This window comes from Mycteria americana, chromosome 5 (genome assembly GCF_035582795.1).
Source record: "Mycteria americana isolate JAX WOST 10 ecotype Jacksonville Zoo and Gardens chromosome 5, USCA_MyAme_1.0, whole genome shotgun sequence".
NCBI classification, from domain to species: Eukaryota; Metazoa; Chordata; class Aves; order Ciconiiformes; family Ciconiidae; genus Mycteria; species Mycteria americana.
Genome location: NC_134369.1, coordinates 2,664,546 through 2,691,091, shown reverse-complemented (window position 1 = coordinate 2,691,091; position 26,546 = coordinate 2,664,546). Strand labels below are relative to the sequence as shown.

The following is a 26,546-nucleotide window of genomic DNA, read 5'->3' as shown; positions in this document are numbered from 1 at the left end:
AATGACATCACTTGAAATCCAGTGATCCTCAGAAAATAAAAGTTTTTGAAGGGATGGTACCTGTCTTCACATATTGTTTCTATTTTACTAACAGGCATGATTCCACCCAGTGCTATTTACAGGCACTGTTGGAGCAAGGGTGGTGGGGGGACAATTCACCGACAAGCCCTGCAGAGCGAAAAGGAAAACAAAACAGTTGCACAGAGCTGTCAGACAGACCCAGCAAAAAGGTGGACTGTAGTTCTTGGTGTAGAGCTGCCAGGAGGCCAGTTCAGGCGCAAGAACTTGAAGTTATAATTTGTGAGCTTTACTCCTGGGGGACCTGCAGGCTCAGCCCATGCACAAGTTACTGTACACTTGCTGTTTTGTAGCGGTAGCTTGACAGCGTGCTCTTCTATGATAGATGCAAAGTAGCTTTTTCTTTTAGAGCGTGATAAAAGTTAGAGCATGCTACCAGAGCCGAGGGGGAGAGCTCACATACGCACAACTGCTGTGCAGCAGCTGTAGCCACAGCAGGTATTCCATGTGTGAGTTGTTATCCCGTGGAGAAGAGAGGCAAACTCTTGCACGCTTCCTAGAGTAAAGCCTGTGCTCCTGCTGCAGATAGCAGCTCCCATGTACGCCCAGCTGTGCCCAGGGGATAAACTGAAGAACTGAAGGTGGACTGGGAGACATCGGGAGGCAGAGCCCAGAGAGCAGGAAAGGGATAGGGCTGAGGTCCTGGTTTGGGAAGGGATAGCTTGAAGAGGGAGCAGGAGCCTGGGGTGCCCTTTGGGTTTCATAAGCAGTAACTACTACTGTAAGTATAACTACTGGTAGTGAATTATTTAAATTTGGCCTGCAGTGAGGAAATAATAAAAAAAAGCAGTGTGTGATGAAAACTTAATACTACAATCCCAACATTTATATTTAAGTAGGTGGAAAAGAAACACAGTTCTCTGCTGTCTAGCATTTCCCCACTTACATTATCATTTATCCAGTAACAGGTGAGTACTGAAGATGTTTATAAATTGTCTGGCAAACATAAACCGAGAGCATCCTATTAGAAGGCTTCATCCACTAAGACACAAACAGTTGTTGTGGAAGACTATACTGCCCAAGCAGTCTGTGTCAGAGAATAGATATTAGAGGTCTGAATTTCAGGTTATACTAATTATACTTTGTTCTTCCGCACAACTTCTCTTGCAGGGATTTCAACATACCCTACGCGAAGCATCACCACTGCAAGGAACTATCATTATATGACTTTTAGCCTGTGCATCATGAGGAAAAGCAAGCTGCAATTTGCCTATAGTCACACAGCAAGCCAGGGATAAATCTGGCTTCAGTTCCAACATTTCCTTTTCCCCTAAATGTGCTGTAATGGCTAGATACAAATGACTGCTTTAAAGGATCATATAATGGGCGCTGAAAACGAGGCACTGCCCTCTCCTCATGTTTTTTTCTGTTAGTTTAAATCTTTCAGCAAAAAGACAACGCTCTTTCTCTCATACCACACATCACAGAACATCCTTAGACCTCTGAAAATAAAACTCAGGCAAGACAGTTCAGAACAAAGACCTGATCAAGCTTAACTTTGATTTTTATCCTCTACTATGCAGATGACGCACAATACTTTAAAGCAGAGACTGATTCCTCCCTATGGAGGAACAGTTTGGTAAGGTAAAAGGTGTGAAAGGATCTTCGTTTTCTTACAGAATTGCCATTCTTTCTGTAATAACAACAAACTGGACAGAAACCTCTAACATACTCCTTCCCTGGGCCAGTACTGCTAACCCTTACCAATCCAGCAACTGAATTATCTTATGCCTGAATATCCCACATAGTGTGGCTGAGGCCCTTTATACCTGCTTCTCACTTTTCTTTATTGCCTACATTATTTTGGACTTCCTGGGTTTCTCTCGAGACCTTCATTTCATAGCTGTATCATTATGGCTTCAGTTTGAAGTCACTGAGATGAACCCCGTTTTCACAAAGGCTGTCTCTAAGTGTTTCCTTTTAGCTCACATCCGCAGCAAAACCAAACATCCAAATCCCTGCCCTCTTTTTTGTTTGTTTTTTTTTTTAAGGTATAAGATCTATACAGTAAGGGACTACCTGTGCTTTGTATGTTAATGCATACAGTGCAGACATAGCGTGGGATGCCTTTGAAGTGGAAGTGAAGTGGAAGGTTTGGATTCAGTTTTGAAATCCAAAGTCTTTCTAAAGGAGAGACTAAAAGAAAAACCATGAAACTGACTGGAAGTACTTGTGATTAGGTTAGTCTCCTGCGGTACTGTTCATCAAAGAATTTCAAAGGTTTTGGCAAGCATTAGGCACATATGTAAAATTAGTTTAGCCCATATAAAGTTGCCTACACTAGCACCTACCATCCACACGTAAGCCAGAGTAGCCTGTACTTTAGCTGACACAGAGCACACGTACGCTGGCAGAGAAAAGGGAGAAGAAAAGCGTTCCAGGAATCCACGTACAGCTCCTGCTTTGTGGACGCCAAGTCCAAGTTCAGCTGCTCCCTTCCAGTCTGAAGCCAAGGAGTTTAAATAACTGTTGAGGATCACCTGTGTAACTTCACTTTTAAAAAGACTGGCAGTACTCTCAGTTGGTCCAGTACCACGTCTCAGGAGAAAGGCAGGAACAGAGAGCTGAGAATAAGACTAGGAGTCAGCTGCAGCCGACAAAACATTCAGTCATCTAATTGCACCAGCATACTCACCAACTAATTTAGCTTCGCATTAGGTTTTGTGGGTAATAAGTACTACCCTTCAATTCACAAATGGGGAGACAGAGATGTAGCAAAAAAGCAAGAGCCTTTTGGCTGCCAGAAGGAAAAGGTAAAAAGCAACAAAAACAGATCCAGGACTCCTGATTAAAAGCCTCTTGTTGCTTTTACTGTTCGTGAAAAATAATTCTAAGAGTAAGGGTATATTTTTATCTTTTCAGGTGATCATTTCATCACTTAAGAGCATGATAAAAGTATTATTTATTGTTATTAGTGTCCCACACTCATTTAACCCAAAGGTATACAGGGAACAAAATTCACTCAAGAAACAAGAATTTACCTTGTACTAAAGTTCAAGATGTAACCCCGATATCAAAACCAGTGCTAATGACAGCAACTTAAAGGACCACAAACCTGAATAAAATACCTGTGATGTGCTAATGAATCAAGCTAATTATAAATCCCTGTTCAATATATGACAGGAAGATTTTAAAAGGTACTGATACTTTTCATCAAGGTATCTCAAAAAGCAAAGAATAATCTTGTATACTAAGGCTGAAGCATAAAAAACCCAAATACTTGTATTTCAATCCTTCCCTGTCTCATTCCTCCTACATAACTTTTGGCAAGACAAAAATCTTTCTACCCCAGCTGCAGCATTTGGCCAAAGTTTCTTTATCTCTTGGCATACTAGAAGGTTAAACATGTATTGCCTGTATAGTATTTTGAGATCTGGCTCCCATGAAATATAGTGAGAAGAATATTGTAAGAAGTTACAATTACTTTAGCTGCTTATAAAGCTTAGTCCACATACTTTAGCTGCCGGGGCTCGCAGTCCAGTCCTGGTAAAAGTAGTCTGGCTGTCTGCCTGATATCATCACTGTCCACAGTTAAACTGCGCCGGTGCTCAGCGTAGGTGATAGCCACTCTCATCCACTCCATCAGCGGCGGCAGAAGCATGAAGGGTCTGTGCAAACAAGGAAAAAATCCGTCACAGTTAACATTGGCCTGCTATCTTGTACTGCGATGCAAAAGCACACTTCATCGCTTCCTGGGCATGCTTGTGGGAGGCTGGCACAGATAAAACCCACCTGCAGAGGCAAACTCTGGCCCTGTGCTCAGCAAGACTGGCAGGTCTCAGTAGGTGAAAGGAACTGGAACTGCTCAGCCTTGGTTATCTGAACTGCTTCTTACCTAAAATGGGGTCATACCAGGACATGCTGGTTTCATGCAATACATTTTACCCTGTGGGAAATAGGGCCAGACTGAATATAAGGGACCTACTTCTACTACTAGCTATAGGTCAGGCCTCCCTAGCTCAAACGGTCAATACTTTGTTTTGGATCAGAAGGGCTCTCATCTCAGGGGTGAACCGTATATAATAATTGTGTCTGTTGTTCTAAATAATCCATATGTACGGGCTGCTCCACTGCTCACTTAGTAACACTGAAAATATTCTTGATTATTTGAAACTTCAATTAAACCAGGCTAATTCAATACTACCTCCATTGATTTTTACATTACATTACCACTATCCGATGGCTTTTCACATCCTACATTTCTTACATGCAGAGCTCAGGCCTGCATTTTTGCACAACTGACCCCCCAGACCGCAGCAGAACTGATGCAGCTATGTTTTAATGTGAACTGTTTTGGTAGGGAGGAATGAGTAAAATCAAAGAGATAACAACTAATGTGGAGGCAGCTCTGTGCAAGGCTCATAGAATCATTTAGGTTGGAAAAGACCTTTAGGATCATCAAATCATTACTTAAATTGTAAGCAATTTGTGGAAAAGCAATCTATCTGTTCCTAATTTGTACAGCATCCAACACAGTGAGGTTTCACGTGATATGAAGGGTTGCAAGGCGATAAAGGCATATAAATAAGGTCATAACAATAGCAATAACAACAGCCATTTTGGACTAGCTTATGAAGAGGGCCCCCCCCCTTACTCCTGCCATAAGAAGTAACACAGTACTGAGATTACACATGAATATATGGGTACCATAATACTCTCATACACAACATCTCTCATCCATCCTCTCGATATACAGCCAGACTGATCTATTATTTGCTTGATTTTTCCCCAAGGGTACCTGCCACCCTGGTGGAAGGCTCAGAAGTGCCAGCTGTAACTGAGAACACCCTTCCCATTTCCAGTAACAAATTTATTAATGCTGGAAAAAAAGCCCTTTTCATTTAAGCATTCAAAAGAAAATAACTGAGGGGAGAAGGTACCTATTCCTTTACAAAGTTCAGAGAAAAAAAGATACATACCAGAAAATATAAAATGATTTTGGCGTTAATGAAAGCAGCTGAACCCATGAAAGGCATTTTCAAAGCTGTGCGTGTATATGTGTGCGCACATATGCGAGCACAGTAGGAGTAAGCAGCACCAATCCTGTTAGAAACCATTTCTCAATAATGGGATTTGCAAGCAGAACTCCCATTGTATGACTTTGAACATCCTTCAGGGTGGAATAACTCCGCTCTGTAAAATATGTGCCATCTGTTTCCATTTTGCCGGTTGCAAGGTGCACTCTAAAACACTGCCATTATCTCTTTACAAACACGTGCGCTATTTTTCCCTCTGCTCCTTCTCTTCTTCTGAGTAGCAAAGCAGCATCTACAAAATCAGAGGTCCTCTTAAGCATCTGATCAATCCTGGGTTGCCAATGCAAGGGTGTTTTTAACAGGACATCTACTTACTGCTTTTACCAGTTTACTTTATGTCAAACAATCAAAATATCAGGGCTGCTACATTCATCACTTTGAAAATCACCCAGTAGCTCATCAGCTGAAAGACTTTCTGGAAGACCAGCTTGAATCCCCCAACCTGTTTAGGCTTTCTAACTTCTCCCAGACACACGGGATGGGATGAATCCCTCCAGCACAGCAAATTCAGAGTTGACTGACTTCCGTAAGGGAAGAGCAGCAATCCGCAACAGGCTTTTGGGAGATGCCTTTCAGCAGTCTGTTCCAGAGAACTTCAAGCCTTATCTGGCCTACAAGAGAGGCGTTTACACCTTTAAATTCAGGCACGTAAAGGGAGGAGCCTAAATTAACTATCTAGACTTTTTATGTACTCAACAGAGCCTCTAGTATAGGATTCAAAGCTCCCGAGACGTGGTGAGGACAGAGAGGTAGGCTAGGTAGGCTAAAAGCACCAGAATGAAATATTCAGAGTTAGATGGAGCGAACACCCCAGGAGCAATGGAAAAACTCAACTTACAAGTGATTATATCTACCACTTTTTGTGGCAGATAGGCTATTTAGGCCACATCACAGCTTCCCTGACACTTCTGTGGTGGGAACACTGCTGGACAGAGAACCATGTCGATCCAGCACAGTCCTGATCATCTTTTATCAGGTAACGAGCCAAACCTTGGTAACGGTTACACACGGCACTGGGCAGCAAGAGGCTGTGGTCAGCCAACAGAAAATACCATTGAGTCTGCACCAGAAATAACATGTATCATGAAGAAATTTCCATTCTGTAAAAAATTCACATGTGCCAGGGTTATAAATAAATGGCTTGCATGCACAAGCAGAGCCTGAATGTGGAAAACCTGGTTTGGGAGGAACGGGAAAGGAGAAAGATTTTTTTGTTTGTTTATTTTTTTAATCTCGACAGATTTTTCCAAAGTCTTTAAAACTCGCAGCTCAACAGACTGCCTAGTTATCCTGTGCCCAAAGGAGAGCAGACTTTGGATTGCAAAAAGAAATGTCAGGAAGGATGTTTTCTTCATACTGCTATCCTAATTTGTCCAAACCCCACCACTCGCAGTGCCGTGCAAGTTGGATAAATCATTATTCTATCAGGAGCGACTACAATGACTTCAATTTCTATTTTGCTGTAAAAGCTTTACTTTTCTTGAAAATTTCTAGCTTGAGGACGGGCTTTCTATTCTCCCCCCGACACACACACACACACACACACTCACTCTTCTTTTATCCAACTATTGCCTTTCTTCATACTGTGGGCGTGCTCGCGGGAACAGCTCTATCTTTGCTCACTGACACTACATCAGATAAGCAGTATTATCACCCGATCTAAGCAGAAAGAAGAGATGCAGTTCAACTGAATGAAACGCCAACATTGGGTCGCATTGCACTAAGAAAATAAATGCAATTATTCGTTTTTTAGAAAACAAACGCAATTATCATCCCTGTGGCCCTTCACCTGGGCATCTATTTGCCTCTAGGGAAACACTGATCATTTCACAGTCTGAAAAACACTGGAGGAGGGGAAGGGGAGAAACCTTCATGGAAAATTAACTGGGAGATGCTGCAAGCTAAAGAATTAATTTCTGTCTCTGCATTTCTGTCTGTGCCATGTTCTGTGCTGTGCATTTTCCTCTGGACTTTCTGACATTTAGAAGCATTTGGCAGCTCATTAAATTCTGCACATGAAGTGATCCAGCCCTGGGAAACTGTCATACTCGCAGCAGTAGTTCACTAGGGACACACACCCTCTGGTTTCTATGAAGAAGAATGCCACCATTGTTTTGTTCAGTTTCTTGCCATCAAGTTGTCTTCGAGTGATGGCACATGTAAACTGGGTAAGTACACAGCAGTGGAAAGTAAAACGGACACTGCTCATCTACTACACACCTTGTAAAGAATCGCAGTAATGTCTGATATGGTCATGTGCTGTCAATATTTTATCCATAAGTTCTTTGAAATTTTCTCCATTTAGAATTGCACAGCCGCTCCGTTCCCAAGGGGATCAGGTTGGAGCTGGGTGAGATGTGCTCCGAGAAAGAACGGACTCTGTTGTGGGCTTTTCCCCTCATTTGAACTAAAGCACGTGGTTTTATTTAGACATAAGCGAGAAGGATGGTGGCAGCAGCACTTGGCAGAGAATTTATAGCAAGTTTTAACTTTTTCCCGGAAAATGTACTGCACTCATTTGATTAGAACGGCCTAGGACATGACCAGCATGCGGAGATCATGTGCGGCAGTCCTTGAGGACGCGCTGTGGGATCACAGACATTCAGTGTTAACTCACTCATCACAAAGAAACTGGTCCCCAAAGTGGGCTCTTCTGAGGATTTTTAAGAGTGCTGGGGCCAAGACATTTTTGGCAGAGGAAAGTTAATTGTACGCAAAAAGGAATGAGCTCCAGAGGAGTTAGAAAATTATGTCATGCTTCCTCTGCATTGAATGCTAGGACAATGCACTTGGAGCTTGACTTTCAGAGGTGAGGAACACCTGCTATCTCAGATGAAAACAGTAGGACTTCCCAGAAGAAACAGCCATGCTATCAAATTCCTCCCTCCTGCCTGGGTCCCCAGGAGGGTCCAGTGACAAGATTGCTGAAGAAAGGAGGAGCAAGGGGAGGAGGAGACATTTTCCCTGCAGCCACCTCTCTTCTCCTGTGCTATTTTTTGTAGCCTCCTGGTTTGCTACAGCAAAACAAAGAGGGAGCCAACAGTGGCAGCAACACCAAGAAAGAAAAACCTTGTTCTTCTAAACAAGAATCTCCTTCGTCTAAAGCAGGAAAGAAAATACTGTCCTAATGGAAGCGGGTGAGAACAGCAAAATTTGTCTCTCCCTCTTGGCAGCCTGAGCTGGTCCTGAGACACACATGCAACGGACAGTCTCCCATCCAGCCTGTCCCATAGTCTTCTAAATGGTTTGACTGAACAAGCTTTCTCTTCCCTTCCTCTGTAACAAGCATGCTATAAGCCCCTGCTAACGTTTTAAACACATGCAAACTTTAGCATGGCAAAACACATGAAAGTATCAGAATACTTATGGTCAGAGTAGCATAAGCCGTGATAACTCCCCCATATTTGACTTACCGAAACTATACAGAGGCTATGTGCAGAGAAGAATCCCAAATCTTTAGAGATCATTGTGGTTTTTTGCAAGGGACTGAAAAACGAAGGGCTTTCAGTGCAGTGCAGTGAGCTTGAGTTTGACTTTAATGCTGGAACCAAACTCTACGGTTCAGTCCCATTTTACCCTAAAATGATAGAGCTCCAAGTCACTAACACAAAGCAAGTTAAGAACAGCTATAAAAAGCTATAGCTCAGGCTCACCTGTTATCTCTTTTTTCCCTTTTTTTTTTTTTTTTTTTTTTTGAGGAATAAGCTTAAAAGTCACATTGTGCATGTGCACACAGGGAAGGGAGTAATGTGACTAGCAGAGATACTGGGTGTGATTACCAGATTGCAGAGTAAGCCAAGCAGGCTTTTTCATAGCTTTTCAATGCTCCTTTTGAGGGGTCTTGGGAGACCCACATGCGATGAGCAGAACCATGTAGGGGAAAAACGGTGGGAATAAGACTAATCTGCAATAAAATGGTGATCATGTAGGAAGGTGGCTAGAAGATGTGTTTTTTGAACTTTACACCAAGATGGAAAAACCCCAAGGATGGCAACGGAGTCAAAAAGAAAACAGAGTGAAGTCTCATTCGTTGGAGAAGGGAAGAGACTCTGAGGCAAGACAGAGTATCCGAAACCTAAACCATGTCATGTTGATGTGGAAAACAGTGGCACATTTAGAGTTTGGATTCTCAAACACTAAACCCCTCTTCAAGCTGCACGGGGGAAAAAAAAAATAATCTCTGAGTATGTAATTATATGTGAATAAAATAACAACAGAAATGATGATTTAGAAAAAACACAAAATCTTTGCTCCAAAACACAACCAGCTTAAGTCGGGAGCCATTCCTTTCAGATTCAAAATATTTTACTGAATTTGCAAAAACCTCCCACGTTTACAGAGAAAAGATAGGAATTATCACGCTGGATCTGATTCAAGGATCATCTCAACAAATGCCACGTCTTTCAAAGCAGACAGTCCCAGATCTTCACAGAAAAGGAAGAAGAAATTTAATCACCGCCAACTGGCCCAAAAAGAAAGTTTTCTTCTGAATTCGCTTGAAACAATGACTGGCTCACATCTTAGAAGATAAGAGTTCTTAAATTTTAGTGGATCATTATCAAGTTACTAAGGTCTTGGCCTGGATATTCCATGACACTAACTTCCACAGTTTAGCGAGTTATCCTTCAGTCAGACACTAAAGGAATGAAAAACATCTGGATAATATTATATTTATTGGGATCCTTTCTCCACTGAATCTGCCTTCACAGTTTCCTCTGCTTATAGAATATAAAATGGTACAAGAATAGTTTAAATCTAGAACTGGCAGCTCCTATCTTTCTTAGCAATCCTAGTAACCACCAACAGAAAGACCACCTTTTCCACTCTTGTCTGCAAGAAATAAGGTACAGCATCAAACAGGTTTTACTTCATGTTAACTGCAAATCAAAGTAAAAACTAAATTCAAGCTCACTAAAAAAGCCATGAAGTAACCATTAGGAACTCACTATGAATCTTAAAAAAGACCCTCGAGTCTGTGGTTTATTTATTATAATCACATTTTTCAAACTTTGTTTTAACAACAGGGAAAAGATTCCATTTTCAGGCTGAAAACAAGTACTTGTGCTGCTCTGGAATGTGCCATGTGTCTCATAAGAAAAACACATTTGTAACATCTGTATGCTGTGGCAGAAGGAACTCTTGGTTTCTAGACAGACAGAAAATAATTAAAACCAACTTAAATTGTATACACTTGATGATAAGAATCAGATAGATATACACGATAGTTTTAAGTACAACAATATGGTCATAGTTATGTGGTTAAGGATGTGACTGACTTCCATCTGCCTCCCCCAGATGCACACAGAGCTGTTTGATCCCTGACGGGCACTGCGAGTACCCACCTCAACAGAGGAAACGCGGAGGAAGGGAAACCACCGATCGTGCTCCTCTCACTCCTCCCAGCTCCTTGACATCCTAAAATTCTCCATAAGCTGAAAACTACTGCAAACAATCTGGGAGATGAACTATCCTTGCACGACTCGGGACCAAATTGCAGCCTTGACCTCAATTAATATACAGCTGTACGTTTAAATCACTTGCAAGACGATCAGATGCAACTATGAGGACTGACTCGCTGAATCTCAGACACAGAAAACAGCGCTTGCCAGCGACCTATGCGCGTCAGCTTGTACCACCAGACTTGCAGAGGTCAATTCTACACATCTCCTCTTGAGGACTTGGGTCTGAAATCCCATCTCTGACCACCCAAGAGCATCCTCACATTGTCGCCGAGGCACAGGCTGTTCCCACCACAGACAGCGGCTCCAGCCGGGTCATTTGCATCAGATCTGTTAAGCCTTTCCCAACTCTTATAAAAAGGTGACTACCCTAGTTTGCAAGCCTTCCATTTTGTAAGCACAAAACGCTTTCCGGACAAGACCTAACCGTGGCCCAGCCTTTTCACAGCAGTTGCTCTGAAGGAAGCAGTGCTTGTGCCTGCTGGGCAGGTGGGGTGGGAATCCACCCCGCTGCTGCCCCTCAGGCCTGCCCCGAGCCGACCCGCAGAAGGGACGCTTTGCATCTGCATGCCCCTCGGAAATTGCTGTCTGTTGTTTTTGCTTTTACAATTTAAGTTTCTAAAAGCCCAGATGTGCTTGTGCCGAGTTACACAGCAGGTCACAAACTGCCTCAAACTTCACAATCAACTCCCATGGAAAACCTTAAAAAGTCCCTTCGTGTCCTTGTTTTAAATATGACTACTTTTTTTTGTTTTTTTTTTTTTAAATTAGCATCATTGCCTAACAGAAAATAAGAAAAGAGAAAGGCCATTCTTGTGGATTTCCTGGGTTAGTCGGTGACAAGGGCGCAGGAGACTTTGCAGGAGGACCAGAAATGGCTGGCACGTCTTGTTCCCCCCGAACCAGTCTGACATTTGGAGGCCCGGTACCCATGACCCACCCCAAGGAGACTGACCGAGGAAACCTTGCCATGTGCGACAATTCCTCCTGCAAAGGAAAACACTGGTACATTTTGGAGCAGGACATGAATACAAACTACATGCATTACAGAAATGAGCCTGTAACAGCATGCTATGTGATAGGCAGAGATAAACACGGGCAGAGAGCCAGAATGGGTTGTCTGCTGTTCTTGGATTAGCCTTGATCCTGTGGGCAGAAAAACCGAGAGGTAAATCCTATGGTTCATTCCAGCAGCCTCGCTGGCAAACTAAAAAAACCATTGCTATCTGCAACCAGATTTATCTGGGGTCAGTGTGGTTCTTCACTATCCGGTGCTAAGACTCCTCCTTCATCATTTTTTTTGCCCATTATACTTACTTCCCAAAAGCACTAGTAGAATTGAGATAACAGGCCTCTTAGTTATGACTTCAATCTGATTTGCCAACATGCATATGTTAAAAACATATGCTGATTCTGAAGCCAAAACCAATCTGCCAGATTCAATCACAGAACTAATTTTCAAGGCCCAGTTGTAAAATCCTGAAAGCAGAGCATTGCCGTGCTTACAAAAATTGCCTGAAGCTTCCGAGTTACAACTGCGTGAACAAAGAGCCAGAAAGATAAATATTTTTGTGCAGCCCTGGAATACTGAAAGCTGTTTAATTAATTGTAAGTGTGAAAGTTTGTTCAGCTAAACAAGGACAATCCTCATCACAGCAAAAGGTTTTCATAATAAGTAGGGAAATGTTTCCCCTTTACCTTACAGCACAAGCCAAAACCTAATTAATATTTCAAAAAAGAAATTTTCAAACACAAAATAATGGTATCTAGAGGCTAAACATTTCAAGGTTAAAAGAGGATTCTTTCATTTTCAGGACTAAGAAAAAGTTGATGAAACTGCTATTTTTCTAATGGCTTGACTGACGTTACATTCTGTGCCACGTCCAAGCACGGCCTTCTTAATAACGTGAATCTCACCTGATGCTGACATCAGTGTTTTCTTAATGAAAATCTAAGTAACCTTTTGGCTTTTCACATTCCTGGAATCTGAGAAGTTCCAGAAACTAATTTAACATGAAGGCATGAGGAACACTCCAATACGTGCGGATGAAAAGAACTGATTTTGAAGCTCTCTTAGGTACAATAACGTAATGAGTGCACTAAAATCAGGTACGCACTCCACCCAATAGTGTAATTGTACAATCCAGGTTCTGGCTGCTGTATTACAATCACAGAAGGTCTCACAAAACAGCCAAAATTTAAGAGTCCGTTTTCGTGAATAAAAGGCAATCAAGCCCACAGGGTGTAGCATTTGTGAATGAATAGGCAGTAGTCTTCTCTCTAAGTCAGTGCCAGGTAAGACACATGAGATCTGTCATTAATGAAAGATTAGAAGGAGGAGTAACATCACTGCTGGACGAAATAGATGCCAGCATGGCATTTTTTAAATTATTATTTTGCAAGAGAACATCACTTTGTCCTAATGGCAAGCTGCTCAATGAACATATTTCACCTACATCTTCAAGGAGCTTCTGGTTTGTTCCTCAGTTCTTGTCTTAAAATATTGAAGAGTTGCTGGGCAGAATAATGAAGAGCGAGTTCTGTTTTCATCCAAAAATGTTTGGTACCAGTGGTGAATGAATGTGTTTCTGTTTTTTACTGGAAAGCATAATGAGTTCTATGTTTACATTTGCCTTAGATAATTAAATAAATAGTGCCATGTAAGTGTACAGACATGAGAAATATAAGCAACAGAATCGTCCTAAATTTAAAGAAAGCCACCGTTGCGATGAAGTCAGTCCTTCTATGCCAGACTAGAAATCCCCTCACTCTTCCATTTGGTGTTTAATATTGTGAAATCTCCCAATTTCAAACTCTTTTTATGCTTCTATCACCACAATTTTTACAGTCAGATCAATGGATATCAATGAACTTAAGCAGTACTACAAATGGTAGACATAACTTCTTAACTATGGGATTCTGATAGGTGGATTTAATCTATAAAGCTCAAATTCTTCCAGTTTCCAAATAACCGAAATTTAGAGTATGCATGCATTAAATTTCAACATTTGGAGTGGTAGTGCTTCTCAGCAGATGCCACAAATTCCAGCTATTAAGTCTGCTTTCAGCATGGTTACTTAGATCTGCTAGCACTGCTGCTGAACAGTCTCTTGCTTTGACCGTTACAGTGTATGAACTGTCAGTGAATTTCAAATAATAGTATTATATTTCAATACCTCAATATACACCTGCAGGAGATTTTTCAGCAGATAACAGCTTGGTCTAATCAAGAACAATGCAGACAGGACACATGCAAAGCTAAGCTAAGAAGATTTTGCCACCTTGGGTATTAGGAGCCCCCTGACATCTCTACTGAACTATAAAAACTGTGCTGCCTTCTCTTAGAAAAAGGCCCATAGATCTAAGGCCAGAGTTGTAGAGTTCCTATTATAATGAATTTTCATGCTGCAGACAATAGCCATAGTTGACAAAATATCATGACCTTTGGCAAGTCTGGTCTCAAGTCTTTCAAACACTGTCAGCTCATAAAGCTAACCCACTTAACTGCTCTCCCAGTTTCTCCAGAAGGACATTATCCACATACGCATTGCAGAATCTAGCAGGTAACTTCAACCATTCCTCAAAACACATGTATTTCTACACCAGAAGTAGGGGGAATCTTCACAAATGACAATCTTGCAAACAAGAGATGTATGTAAAGGCACTTACCTTCAAATCCTGACACCACCATGCACGCAGTTACCAAGACTCCTAGCACAAATAGGAGGCCAGCAGCATGCACAGTGGCATAAGCAATACTTTCCTACAAAGCAACTTGTTATTCTACCAAAGTTTTGTATCTCATGTACTCTGAACTACAGAGTTGCAGATTTTACGCTGAGTTTGCAAAGGACTGGACAAGACACTAGCAATATTTGTTTATACCCATGACGTCTGCAGTACAGGCTAGGAGGTGGATTAAAAACCCCGACCATCATACAACTCTCCGTATCAAGGTTATCTGTTACCCCATCTCTCTCTCTAAAAAGGCACACTTAAATAGTCTTATATTAATAGATTAGATAAACATTTTAATGGGGGGTAAGCGAATGGGGTTTTCTTATACACAGCTAAAACCTGTTCTTGCAACAGGTCCAACCTGCTTCACTTTGACCATTGCAGAGGCTGAAGCACTGTGGTTACTACAGGAACACAGAGGAATTTCAAGCTCCAGCTACCCATTCAGCTATTGACTAGCATGACAAAATGATAATTTTTGTTTCTAATACCAAATTACAAGGACATATTTTCATTTCAGCCCCATTAAAATTCTGCTGCCAGAAAGCAGATCTAAAACCACAGAAGCATCAATGTTATGATGCTTATGGTATGTTAAAAATGACAAAGTTAAACACGCATCAATTCTAACACCAACTGCAACGTGCACAATTGGTTTTTTTCAGCTTGTTGAGAGAAGGAAAAAAAAAAAAGCATTCAAAATCTTAATCTGCTGTACACTTTGTTACCTGTTGCTTGAATAAACCCTTCTATCAACACCCAGTGCTCTGCATTCCAAACACAAAGGAAGAGTAATCAATAAAATCTATACGAAACATGGGAAACAGAGATCTTTCCTCCCAGAGTTTTTACCTCAAAGAAAACTGAAGAAACAAAATTATTTGAGAAACAAACTAGCTTTCATTTGCCTTTCTTCACATCAGGTACCTCTGACCCCTGACTACGTGAATAAAGCTGTACATAGCCAAAACTATAACACATCGCTATACTGGGGCAAATGCCCTTTCTACATGGACAGTCAGATTAAGTTAGTTTGGCCACTTACCTTAAGTGTATTGAGCGTCTCAACACAGAGAGTTTAGCAGACTAAAAAAGGTACCAAAGTGACTTAATTAAACTATTGTAACTTCTTGTAAAGGAAGAATGGGATGCCCAGGTGGAAAGTCATTTAAGGAACATATGTTTCTGTGATGTTCTAATGCATTGACTCTTCAGAGAGATCCCTCCTGAAGAATTTGGCAGCCACATCAGGGAACTGAGCACTGACTACCTGGCACAGTGCAGTGCTGCACAGAGGTAACGCTTCATCACGCAGTCTGGATGCTGGAAGCAATATAATTACAAGAAGATACATTCTGAGCAGGTTATATTAGTCCTGTTAGGATTTTCATGCTAATGTGCTTATATTCCTCTCAACTAGCTTAACTATCTTCTCCTAGGACTGCATTGTGGACAACTCATCCTTTCCTGCTGAAATTCTGAAGCACCTATCTCAGAAGGACCCCGTGTTTCTCTGGAAGGATCTTTTGCATTTCCGAACGAAGCCGAAGAGCTGCGGAATGGCTGAGTGAATTCCTTACAGTAGCAGGGAGTTTTCCAGCAAGCCTAGGAATAAAAACTTACAGCTTCTGTCTCCCCCCTCTATTCTCTAGCTGTTATGATATACTTTCTAATCCATGGAAGAAAGAACTTCAGGTACAAACTCCTCAGTGGAACTGGAGTTCCCAATAGTTTGACTCCAGACTGAAACTACCCCTTTCAGCAGCATCACTCCAGATTTACACCGATAAGCAGTAAGAGCAAAACACAGCTCAGTCTCTTTCCTCTCTAAGCAAACACATTAGACCAGCATGCATTGTATCAACACAAGGTTGTTTAGCCCCAGAAGAATCCACGAAGCTGAATCAGCTCAGACACGTAACTCATTTGAACAGGATTTGTCTTGCAGAGCAGACATGCTTTTTAAAATAGTCAGTTCAGCATTTACTGTAAAAACATGTGATGAAAACAGTATGGTTTGGCTTTGTAAGTGACCACCACAACATGGCAGTACGTGCACTCGTAGGTATAGGATGAGGAAGAGCAAACTGCCAGGGTCTCCTTTAAAAAGGAAACAAAGCAGAGACATACCAATCTAGGATTACCCCAGGGAAAGCTTAGTTTCTAATCTCCACAAGGTCAAAGAGAAGGAATGATTGTTGCTATTATCATAAATTATACCCAGAAACATTTACTCTTCAGAAGAGCTTAGCTCTTAGCTCTCTGTTACAAAGATGTCAGGAACAATAAGAGCAAAAACCCCAACAACCTGCCAGCCCTGGCTGCTGCACAGCAAAAGCTCAGAATTGTGTCTTTATTTAGTGTGGCCTTTGTTAAAGCACCAGCTAACTCCTTCCTCAGGAAACAGGCAAGTTCTGCAAGTGAAGGTCTGTAATTTAGTCCAATAGGAAATAATATTAACTTCAATTGGAAACAGCAATTACTGAAAAAGAAGAAACTTGTTGGCTTGTTATCATCATCGTTCTTTGCAATATGCTCAGAACCTTTCATCCACAGAGTTACTGCTTTTTACTTAGATTAGTTACAAGAGCTCTACAGTGGTATCACGACACTGTCTTTAAGGATCTATGCCTAGGAAAAATGGAGACAGGCGTTAAATGACAACAAACCAGCCAGAGTCAAGCAGAGAAATTTAGACCCTCAGTCAGTCCTCTACTATTTCAATGGGCAGTCACTGTCCGAAAGGTGGAAAAAGAAGCCAGGACACCTTGTCTCATTCATGTCTGTGTTTCTATAATGCCTTTTTAGTAACACATGCTGTAACAGTTTTGTTTTAAGTTTCCCTGGATTATTACTCCTTCATTTTTGATGCTAGCTTGCTGCTTAGTCTTCTCATCATAAAACAGCAAACAATAAACAGCACACAACACAGGGTGCCCACAGGCACCGAAGATTTCTGTTTGTACCAGCCCTGAGAATCCAGGCAGCTAAGTTGCCAGGCTCTCATTTTCTTGCACCTTCTTTTTTATCTGAACAGATGGAAACTTAAGAGCAGAAGCCAAGAACTTAACATGGACATCTTTACAGTAGTTACAGTAATTACTGTAGCTGTAGTTACAGTAATTGCAGGGTGGTAGTGCACACACACATGCACAATAGCTGTCATCTCTTCATTGCTAAACAAGCCAGCCAAAGATCAGCTATCTAGTTTTCAAACATTTTTACAAATAGGGGATGTTCGCCAGAAATGGCTTAGGTCAAAGACAGTCTTTCCGGGGATTTCCAGCAAGCACTGAGGTCGACTGTCAAATGCCTATGAAAGCAGAAAACAGTGTTTTTCAAACATATGTTTTGTAACTGAAATGCCTTATTGCTTCTCTAGGTAGGTGGTAAGGATCAACTGCTGCCTGCTGTCTCCCTGAATAGCCAGTCTAGGAAACAGTCTATTGATACCTATCGATGATTGGGAAGTTACCAGGCTGACACATGTAAAACAACTTTAAGGGACAAATACTGTAATTAGAACCACAGAAACACAGAACAGCTGAAGTTGGAAGGCACCCCTGGAGATCATTTAGTCCAAACCCTCTTGCTCAAAACCAGGGTCAGCTAGAGCAGGTTGCCCAGGACCACGTGAAATTGGTAATCTTTCAGGTGACCTGTCCCCTGCATGCTTGTATCTGTGACATCTGAGATTCCTCCGACCATCCTTAACTATTGCCCATGGAAACCAGCGCATAAGCAGCAGCAAGGTTTCAAGACAGCCTAAGAGCCCGACTTTTTGGCACATGGCTTCACATACAGCCATTTAGCATCAAATTTTTGTTTCACTGTGTATGCGCTTTTTTACCTGTAATGCTTTCCCTGTGCGCCAAGGCTGGCATGGGAAGGCAGTCTCTTTACTCTCCATGAAGTCTGCTCTGTGCTGTTCGATTTTGTATACAGCGAGATTCTTCTTGCAATTTTGCAGAGAATTTAAATAATCTATGTTTGTACCACACCCCTGCTCCCATACAGAAAGATCAGAAGATACAGGTTACTTTGGAAACACTCCAGTAACACTACAAATTGCTTACAGCCAGTAATATGGGAGAAAGGCAAGTCTGTCCCAGGTGTGAGATACACGGAGTGAAAAAAATCTGAGCAGTGTTTATTTATACAAACAACATAAAACATGGCGGGGGGAAGGAATCTAATTCAGAGTAGACTGCGTTGCCAGTTTCAGCAGTTACACTTGGATGAATTCGATCCTCAGGGTTTGCAATTAATTCCCTTCACTACTGCCAAGACCACCCTTCACATTCCAATTTTGCAATCTTTGAACTGTAAAAAAAAAATGAACAATTAAAAAACTTACGAGACTAAAAAAATACCTCAATAGATGATGCCAGGCAAAGGCAGGAATATTTCCAGGAACCGAAACATAACTACTGTCTGTCACCTATTGACTTTAATGTGACTCGTTTTTAATTCACTTCACATACCCAGTGCTATGGTGCTCGGGGCATGCACGGACACACAGACACAGAGTAATAAACAAACATGACAAACATTTCATCCTGGATGTTTCTTCAGTCCTTCAGTTAGGATACCAGGAGCACATATGTAGGAGGAGTCCCACTAGCACGGGATCTGACTCTGTTAAAAAGTCAGTAGTTTCTAAGTGTTTCTGGTTTTTTTCTAGCTAGATGTTACTGCTGTAACATGTGCTGAGATGTCGCCATAAAGAGCAGGAAGGTGAAAGTTACTCACCACAAGTGTGATAAAGCTACTGACTCCTCCTGTTAAATGATGTATGTTCTCAATTCTCAAAACCGTGGAAGATAATTCAGTATATTGCGACTATTTGGTATGGGCTCAACAAATACATAATCCTGCCTAAGGTCAGGAACAGCACCGCCAATGAAGAGTTAATTTTAGTCAATAGATACATGTTGATTGCAGCTTATTGGCCTCTGAAATAGGGCCATTCGCTCCATCTTCCTTGTGAATGAGTATCTCAAAATCACAATTAAGTCTGACATTAACCAGTGGAAATCTGAAACGGGCAAAAATACACGGTAACAGCTTCTCTCCTTAGTGTTGGTGAAGGAAGCTGATCTTAGCTGTTTATAGCCTTCTTATTCTTCTAATAAATCTACCAAACTAATCTTTCATCGATAGCAAATAGCTTTTTTTTCTTTAAAACAAAGAGGGGCACATTTTTATGTCCACTCTGAAGAAGCAATGCCATAATGGTACAGTTCAATGTAAGGCTTCCTTCTGTTTCCCTATATTTAATCAGTATATTTATATCAAAATAGCTCTGGGGAAAAAAAAAAAATAAAAATCAATGGGACTGTTGCATGGGGGTGGGACTGGAATATGCTCACTGAGACATCTTTTTGTAATCACCCTGTTGACTTCAGGGATGCTCTGAGTGGATTTAAGTACTGTTCAACATGAATGTATGATTATAGCATTATTCTCTCTCAAGGCAAATGAATCAGGGTCCACTTTTATTATTCCTATATACCTATTCTCGACTAGTGAGGCAGCTGCGGACAGAATAGAAAGATATTAAGAGCTCTCAGACAAGAGATCCCAGAACTTATTTTATTGCAGACCTTTTCAAAGGTATAGCTCATTGAACTAAGTGTATCGAGTTCTGTTCCTGATGCAGCATGGTAACAATGGGATAGGGCTGTAAAATAAAAGAATTCAGACATAAATATATTAAATTTGAATTAGGAAAGGCTAGGCCACAGATAAATCTAAAAGACAGACAATGATGTAGCTATTGCACTTAATAAAATTCCATAAACCTGCAGTTAAAAAGAGTCGAGGGGAAAAAAGCCTCATGACAGATCACTGAGAGTCTGGAAACATCCATCTGGAGAAAAGATTTGTCCTGAAAAGCCTTAGCCAGCCCTGAAAGCAGTGATACTTCTCAGTGATGTTGAGGATGCAGTTCAAGCAAACACAGGTCTCAGCAGCAGGCTCTGCAGGTTATTCCTGATTTTCCTTCCTTTTCTGCCAGTTGGATGCCCATGCAACACAGAGCGAGACTTTCTGGAGACAATTCACATTAATAACTGGGATGTTAGTATTCTCTTTAATAGGAATTGATATAGTTGTATAAATTTGATCCATGTGACCAAATCACTCCTGTTTCAAGCAATTTCAGAATGAACATTTAGTTGTGCCAGGCATTTTCTGAACACAGGGGAAGAAAGCAGCTAACCGTGAGGGAAAGAGCCGAGGGCTCTAATTATTTCTAATGATGCACCTAGAGATCGTCAAGTAAAAAGGTACTAAGTAAGATCAAAGTAATGCTTTTTCAAAACATGAAATTTAGAAAATGTGATGAGGAGGCCATCTTCATCAGATGGTCACTGGGGATTTAGAAATATCCATAGCACAGGGGCTCTCTATTTGCTTCAACCACGGCAAGACTCTTGATAGGGAAACTGCACCAGAAGGCTCTTGAAACTAGTGCTGTAGGAAAGCAGATGCACAAACTACTTGGAGATTATTCTTCTCTCAGTAGAAGTCAGTGGCATGTCTCTGATGTAATGCGAGCACAGATGTAATTTTACAAAGTATGAAAGATAAAGTAAGGTCATAAGGCCACTGCTCTACTCAGTCTGGTCTGAGCGTGAGGATTTGAATCTAAGAGTGTAACAGGCTGAAATGCAAACTTGATCACCACCGAGTCAAGGGATGCTTGGACAAGATTTTGACACTGTATCAGGAACTATTCATTAAGACCCATCTCTGGTTTCCATGCTAGCCAGAGTAAATTTGGATTATACGCCACAAGACAAAAAATATCAAGTGTTCTAGCTAATGACAATTTAAATCAATAGCTCAAATATTGGAAGAATATAGCATTTAAGCAAACAGCACTCAAAAATAGCATGAAAGGGCTACAATCTTTTCTTCTGGCAGCATCAGATGCATTTTTCACCTTTTGCCAATAAATAATGTTTCAGAGCAGGCATTGCTGGAAATACTCCACAGAGAGAAAACCCAAGTAGGTAGCTCAGCTCCTTCCTCCTCTTGCCCAGCTAATGTGGCACAGGAGAGTAGGCACTAGGCCAACTATTGAAAAATACCATTTGCATGCTTATCCATGGGCCCTGGATCACACGAGGTAACAGATGCAATGGGAGGACTCCTCTTTGAAGTAGAAAAAAATTTTAGGTCACTTTTGAACCTTGTAGACAAAAGCAGCCATCCAGCTGAAAGAAGAACGAGCAGCAGCCTTTCTGAAGGATTTCATGTGAGGAACAGGAAACGGAGTGACCCCAGGTGTGTTTACAATCACATCACAAAACAGACTCCTCTAGAGAAGTTGCAAATCTGAGGCAAGCCTTCTAGACGCCTGCACACGGAAAAGAACATGAAGCTTTCTCTTTTCTTATGAGGTGGCTCCCTGTGTGATTGCAGTTGGCTTCTTGCAGTGTCCACAGCTTTTCCAGCTGAAGAGCTGTGAATTTCCATCAAATTGGCAAGCCCCAAATTTTACTGTTGGCAGCTGACAAATCCTACATCAGCTCTGGAATTTCACTAGCGTTTTACTGGATTTTCACCGACAGAGTCAGATGGGTACAGTCTGTGTGCTTCTGCTGATGTAAATTGTTTTATACACATTAACATTTGGAGTAAAATAATGCACCAGCAAACTCAGACAATGTGTAAAACTTGGCACGTCTGCAACATGGATAGCTCCGAAAGGTCGGACGTGGCCAGATCCATGGGCACTGATGGACAAGCCCAGAATTACTTTTAGAACGTTCTACAGACCAACAAGATCAACAATAGGCAAACACAATTTATCGTTTTTTTAAATAGGATAGCTGGAAGAGGAGGAAGCTCAGCCTACCAAAGACACCCAGATAATCAGCTACACAAGGAAGCAGGATCCAACTTTTTTGCCTATTCTTAGGTATTAGATCATGCTAACTTTCCTACAATAAATGCTGTATGCACGTGGTAACCAAAAAGAGACAGGACGAGGGCAGTCAATGGTGTCTATTCCTAGCTTTAAGGCTGGACTACTATCCTGGCCAAGTCAATTAAACTAGGGTAGACTACTCCACTCAGCTGTAAAATGAGACTATAATATTGACCTCAATTTGTGCTCTATAGGGAGCAGAGAAATACTCCCTAAGATAAGTATCACTGAGAGAGCATTCTTGCCTTGACACACCATTAAAAATAAGACAAAAGCTTTCTATTTCACTTGGGGAAAAGTGAAGAAGGGAGAAAGAAACTTCGTTTACCTTTGGATGGCCCTTCTCAAGTCACAGTATCCCAAACAATCCCAGCAAACAGGCTCTGCTGCTGTGGGACATGATCTCACACTGCGGAGTGCTCCCAAGCTCAGCCAGCCTGACATAAGCAATGGGAAAAAACCCAGAGCAGAAACAGAGCAGAGAGAGAGGGAGTGCCACGCATCTGCTCACTCTTCATGGTCCAAAACCACATCGTCTGACCTCTGACACAATGCAGACTATGATCTCTGAGAAACTCTACAAATCCTATTGCCCAGCAGAGACACTTTTTTGCAGCAACAAAGACAGATGCACTCTCTGATGACACAGACAAGCTCTGAGCCTCCAGGCAGTCAAGTGTACGGTTACCGAGTAAGGCAGCTTGTTCTCACCTCAGGGTCTAATTTGTTTGCCAAGGTATTGCACAAGTGGCACTCTGTATTTGCAAAACACTTCCTCAGGTGGCCTATTTGACATCAAACAGCAGATGGTTTACTGTCCGTGCAGCAAATATGGTCATTTTGGGGTTCCAAGTGGGTCATGGCTTGGTTGTACAGCAAGCAGCTGCGTTCATTGTGGAAATGTTTCAAATGTTTTGCTTATGATACCTGGGTGCTTTCTCTCTAATTCTGCCTCCTCTCTTCCTTCTGCTTCAATGCCTTTACCTGGAGGTAAGTATCAGAACCAGTTATAACCAATCCACAAACTTTCCTCCTGAGTTTCAATCTATTGGTATCCCAAATCATTCACATGCTGGAGGCCAAGACAGAAAGCTCCTCTATCTGCCAAGCTCTAGAGAGATGACTACATCCACCCCATTCCTGCAGGACTCCACAGTTTATCCACCTCAGTTTTTTAGTTGCCAAGGCGTTTAACATGGATAAAGGCACATAGCTTATGTGAGTTTAAACTGGCTCTGTTCATTGGGGTGCCTTGCATACTTAAGTGCAAGTGTGTATGTTTTCATACCTTGTATAGTTTGCTGCAGGGTATGTTCAGAGGCTCGGCTAGGTTTTTTAAAGCTCTTTATGGCATATGACACCCTCCATTAGGCATGTTTCAGAACCTGAATTCTATGCTTGCCTTCATGTTGAAGTGAAGTACAGTAAAGACCTTCCAGCCCCTACAAGTGTTATGATTTTCATAGCACTTTGCATCGCAGCGTGACACACAGAAAGCTCACAGACAGCAGAAAGCCAAGCGAGACGGATAGTGGGTTGTCAGGTCTCTAGATGTACTGAACAACTACAGTTCTTTCTATTGAATCAGCGCAGCTCACAGATCTTCCCAAGGTCAGTTTTTACCAAGTCTGCAGCTCTAACAGCCTCTCTTTGCTAAATTTCAGATTGCTGTTCAATACTGATAGATTTATACAGCAGCCTAGAAACTGAAGCACAAGCAAAGGCAGAATAGGTCAGCGTTATTGTCCTCGTTTGTGACCGAGATTTTTTTCAGTAGAAAACAAACTGGGATTGCAGTGCACATAACAAGTATATTCCAGAGAGAGAGCATAAATGCACAAAAGAGCAGAGCAATGCAGAGTTTGCAGCTGATTTAGCACAGCTCAGGAAAGAATAAAAAAAAACGGGCTGCACAGCTTTGCCAAGTCACATTAGGGGAATCAGTGCTCCCACCTATCATGCCATGAGTCCGGCATCTCTCACGCAGCCTCAACCATCTCTCCGCTTAAGCTAGGAAAGAGTAAACTACCTCCTGTATAAAGCGCTGCTAGCAATATTTATCCCACTGGCTATGCTAAATAATGTGCACAGAGGTCAAGACAGTAAGGCATATACAAATACATCTTGGAACAAATGAAAGGTAGGCTTAGATGTTCATTTCTGGTATACCAGGCAGTATTAATTTTATTTCCAGGTTTCAAAAACTTTTCAAGGCCAATTGTTTAAACCAACAGTCCTCAGGTTCTGTTTTTTCCCCCCTAATGTCAGTTTTTGCTCCATTTTACTATATCCTCTTTAATTTCCCTTACAGCTAAGTACTGGTCAGAAAAAAATGGCAGAAATTTCCCTTACACCAGCTGTTATAGGATTTAGTGCAGATTTTAAAATAGAATAGAGTTGCAGCCTGCATTCCAAAAAACCTCCAGTGAACCATGCAAAGAGCATTGTTTGGGAGCAATTGGAGAGATAACTGCACTCCTGATTTAACTCATTTATTATCCTCAGTGTACAAAACAAGTAGCTGAAGTAACATCATTAATCTGAGAGTACTGAAAAGAACACAACAGAAAATAGAAAGCTTAATCTACATTTCTGATACAAGCTGTTTAGCAACTTCAGCTGTACAACTGTGGGAACTGGTGGTACAACTTTACAGAATCTGGCCCCATGAAAACTCATTTTTTCCACAGTGTGCAAACATGAAATGCAAAATAAATCAACTTGCACTAGGTAGGGCATTTGATTAAGATTAGCGAGCCCAAAAACCACAGATACCAGGGGGCTCCAAGTTGTGCAGCCATGCCTCTTCCTATTCCTATTTTATTCAACTTCACTTAATTCCTCTTGGTTCTTCACAGGTGTACATCAGTTCCCCCGATGCTACAGTTCTGCTCACAGATTGTTCTTTTTGAAAGAATTTGGGGGGAGGATCAGACAAACAGAAAGAAAATCTTTTTTACTTTGTAAAATAGTTGAGCTTCCGCCAGACTGAGACCTCAAAGAAGTCGGTCCAGTACAAGCTACAATAAAGTACAGAAAGGTGGTTCAGCAACCAAGAGAAAATGAAAACAAGTGACCAGTGGAGGTAGCTACACAGACCAGCCACATGCAAAATATTATGGCAGAACAGGCAGCTTAAGAATGACAACTTCATATTTTTCTCCTTATTTGAAGTTTCCCTTAACCTGAAGTAACTTACCAAGACTGAAATTACAGGGGCTGCCTTCTGTCCAGTATGTTTCTCTGCACCCTGGCCTGAAAATTCAGAGCCTTAAAAGGAGACGGTTCAATCTACTATTATTCGCAAGAGGTCTTCTCACTCCTGACTAGCCAAGCTCTGGCCATGAAGCCATCAGCCACAGCTCCCATGGTGGTGAATGCAGCTACAAGAAGCCTTTAGGGCTGCTGAAATCAGCTGGCAGGCTTGGTGCAGGCCAACGTAGGTCTGCATGAGATGGGGTTGACTTGCAGCATCAGAAATGCACAGACTGAAGACAGTGCAGTCTGAGAGCAATCAGGAAGTGTCTCAAAAAAAAAAAACCAACCCCCAACCAAAAACCAAAACAGGCTACCCAGCATGGAGCAGAGGAAAAAGCATCATAATCCCCACACGTGCAGAAGAGGATAGGAAGAAGAGAGAGGGGCTAACTTTTGTAGGTGTTTTTAGAATGAATTTTAAGAATTAATTATTTGTATGTTACCATTATTTCATACCAACTTTAGAAGCTGAGGCTCAGTACAGTAAAGCCCAAGGTGGGAAGAAGAAACCACGTTATTTACAAAGCTGCAGAGATGTTCTCCTTTCCCTGCTCACCTGTCCAACAAGCACCTTGCCTTTTTGTTTTGTGAATGTGGCCTCACAACACCTCACTACACTATGAAACTTCCCAACCACAGGCTGCTTTTGGGAAGGGCCAGGACAGAGCCATTGGCCTGATACCCAGCCGGATAAAATAAATCCAAAGAGTAAGCTACCGTAAACGCTGAACAGAGTTAATCAGAAACGAGAATTTCCCATTTAGGTAGGATTTCTGAAATAAATACAAAATTGGATATGCATTTCAAACTGGGGAAACCTAACAAGTCCAGAGGGGCCTGGGTCTCCCTGCAGGATGCAACTGCAAGGCAGCCGGCTATCAGTCTGCCTTTTTGCTGAGGAGCAGGAGAGCAGGAGCTGCCTGACCTGTCAAGGAACTCAACTTGTGGCCAGGGCTCTGAGGGCTCCTCAGCTCTCCGCTGCCACCAGCCTGTGAGGCAGACTGCCAAGGAGCTGGGCAGGAAGGAAACCAGGGAGGT

At 41.8% G+C, this 26,546-nt stretch overlaps 2 protein-coding genes across 4 annotated transcripts in view; both read right to left on the bottom strand.

Moving 5' to 3' along the window:
- Positions 1–26,546, bottom strand: part of ABTB2 (ankyrin repeat and BTB domain containing 2) — a 148,110-nt gene that overhangs the window by 20,365 nt on the left and 101,199 nt on the right. For all 3 annotated transcript variants that reach the window (XM_075501960.1, XM_075501961.1, XM_075501959.1), the window contains exon 4: positions 3,534–3,686. In XM_075501960.1, the coding sequence (XP_075358075.1) occupies positions 3,534–3,686 (153 nt within the window). The remainder of the gene's footprint in view (positions 1–3,533; positions 3,687–26,546) is intronic.
- The window catches only part of CD59 (CD59 molecule (CD59 blood group)), a 266,459-nt gene that overhangs the window by 197,455 nt on the left and 42,458 nt on the right, over positions 1–26,546 (bottom strand). The gene's annotated exons all lie outside the window — the stretch shown is intronic.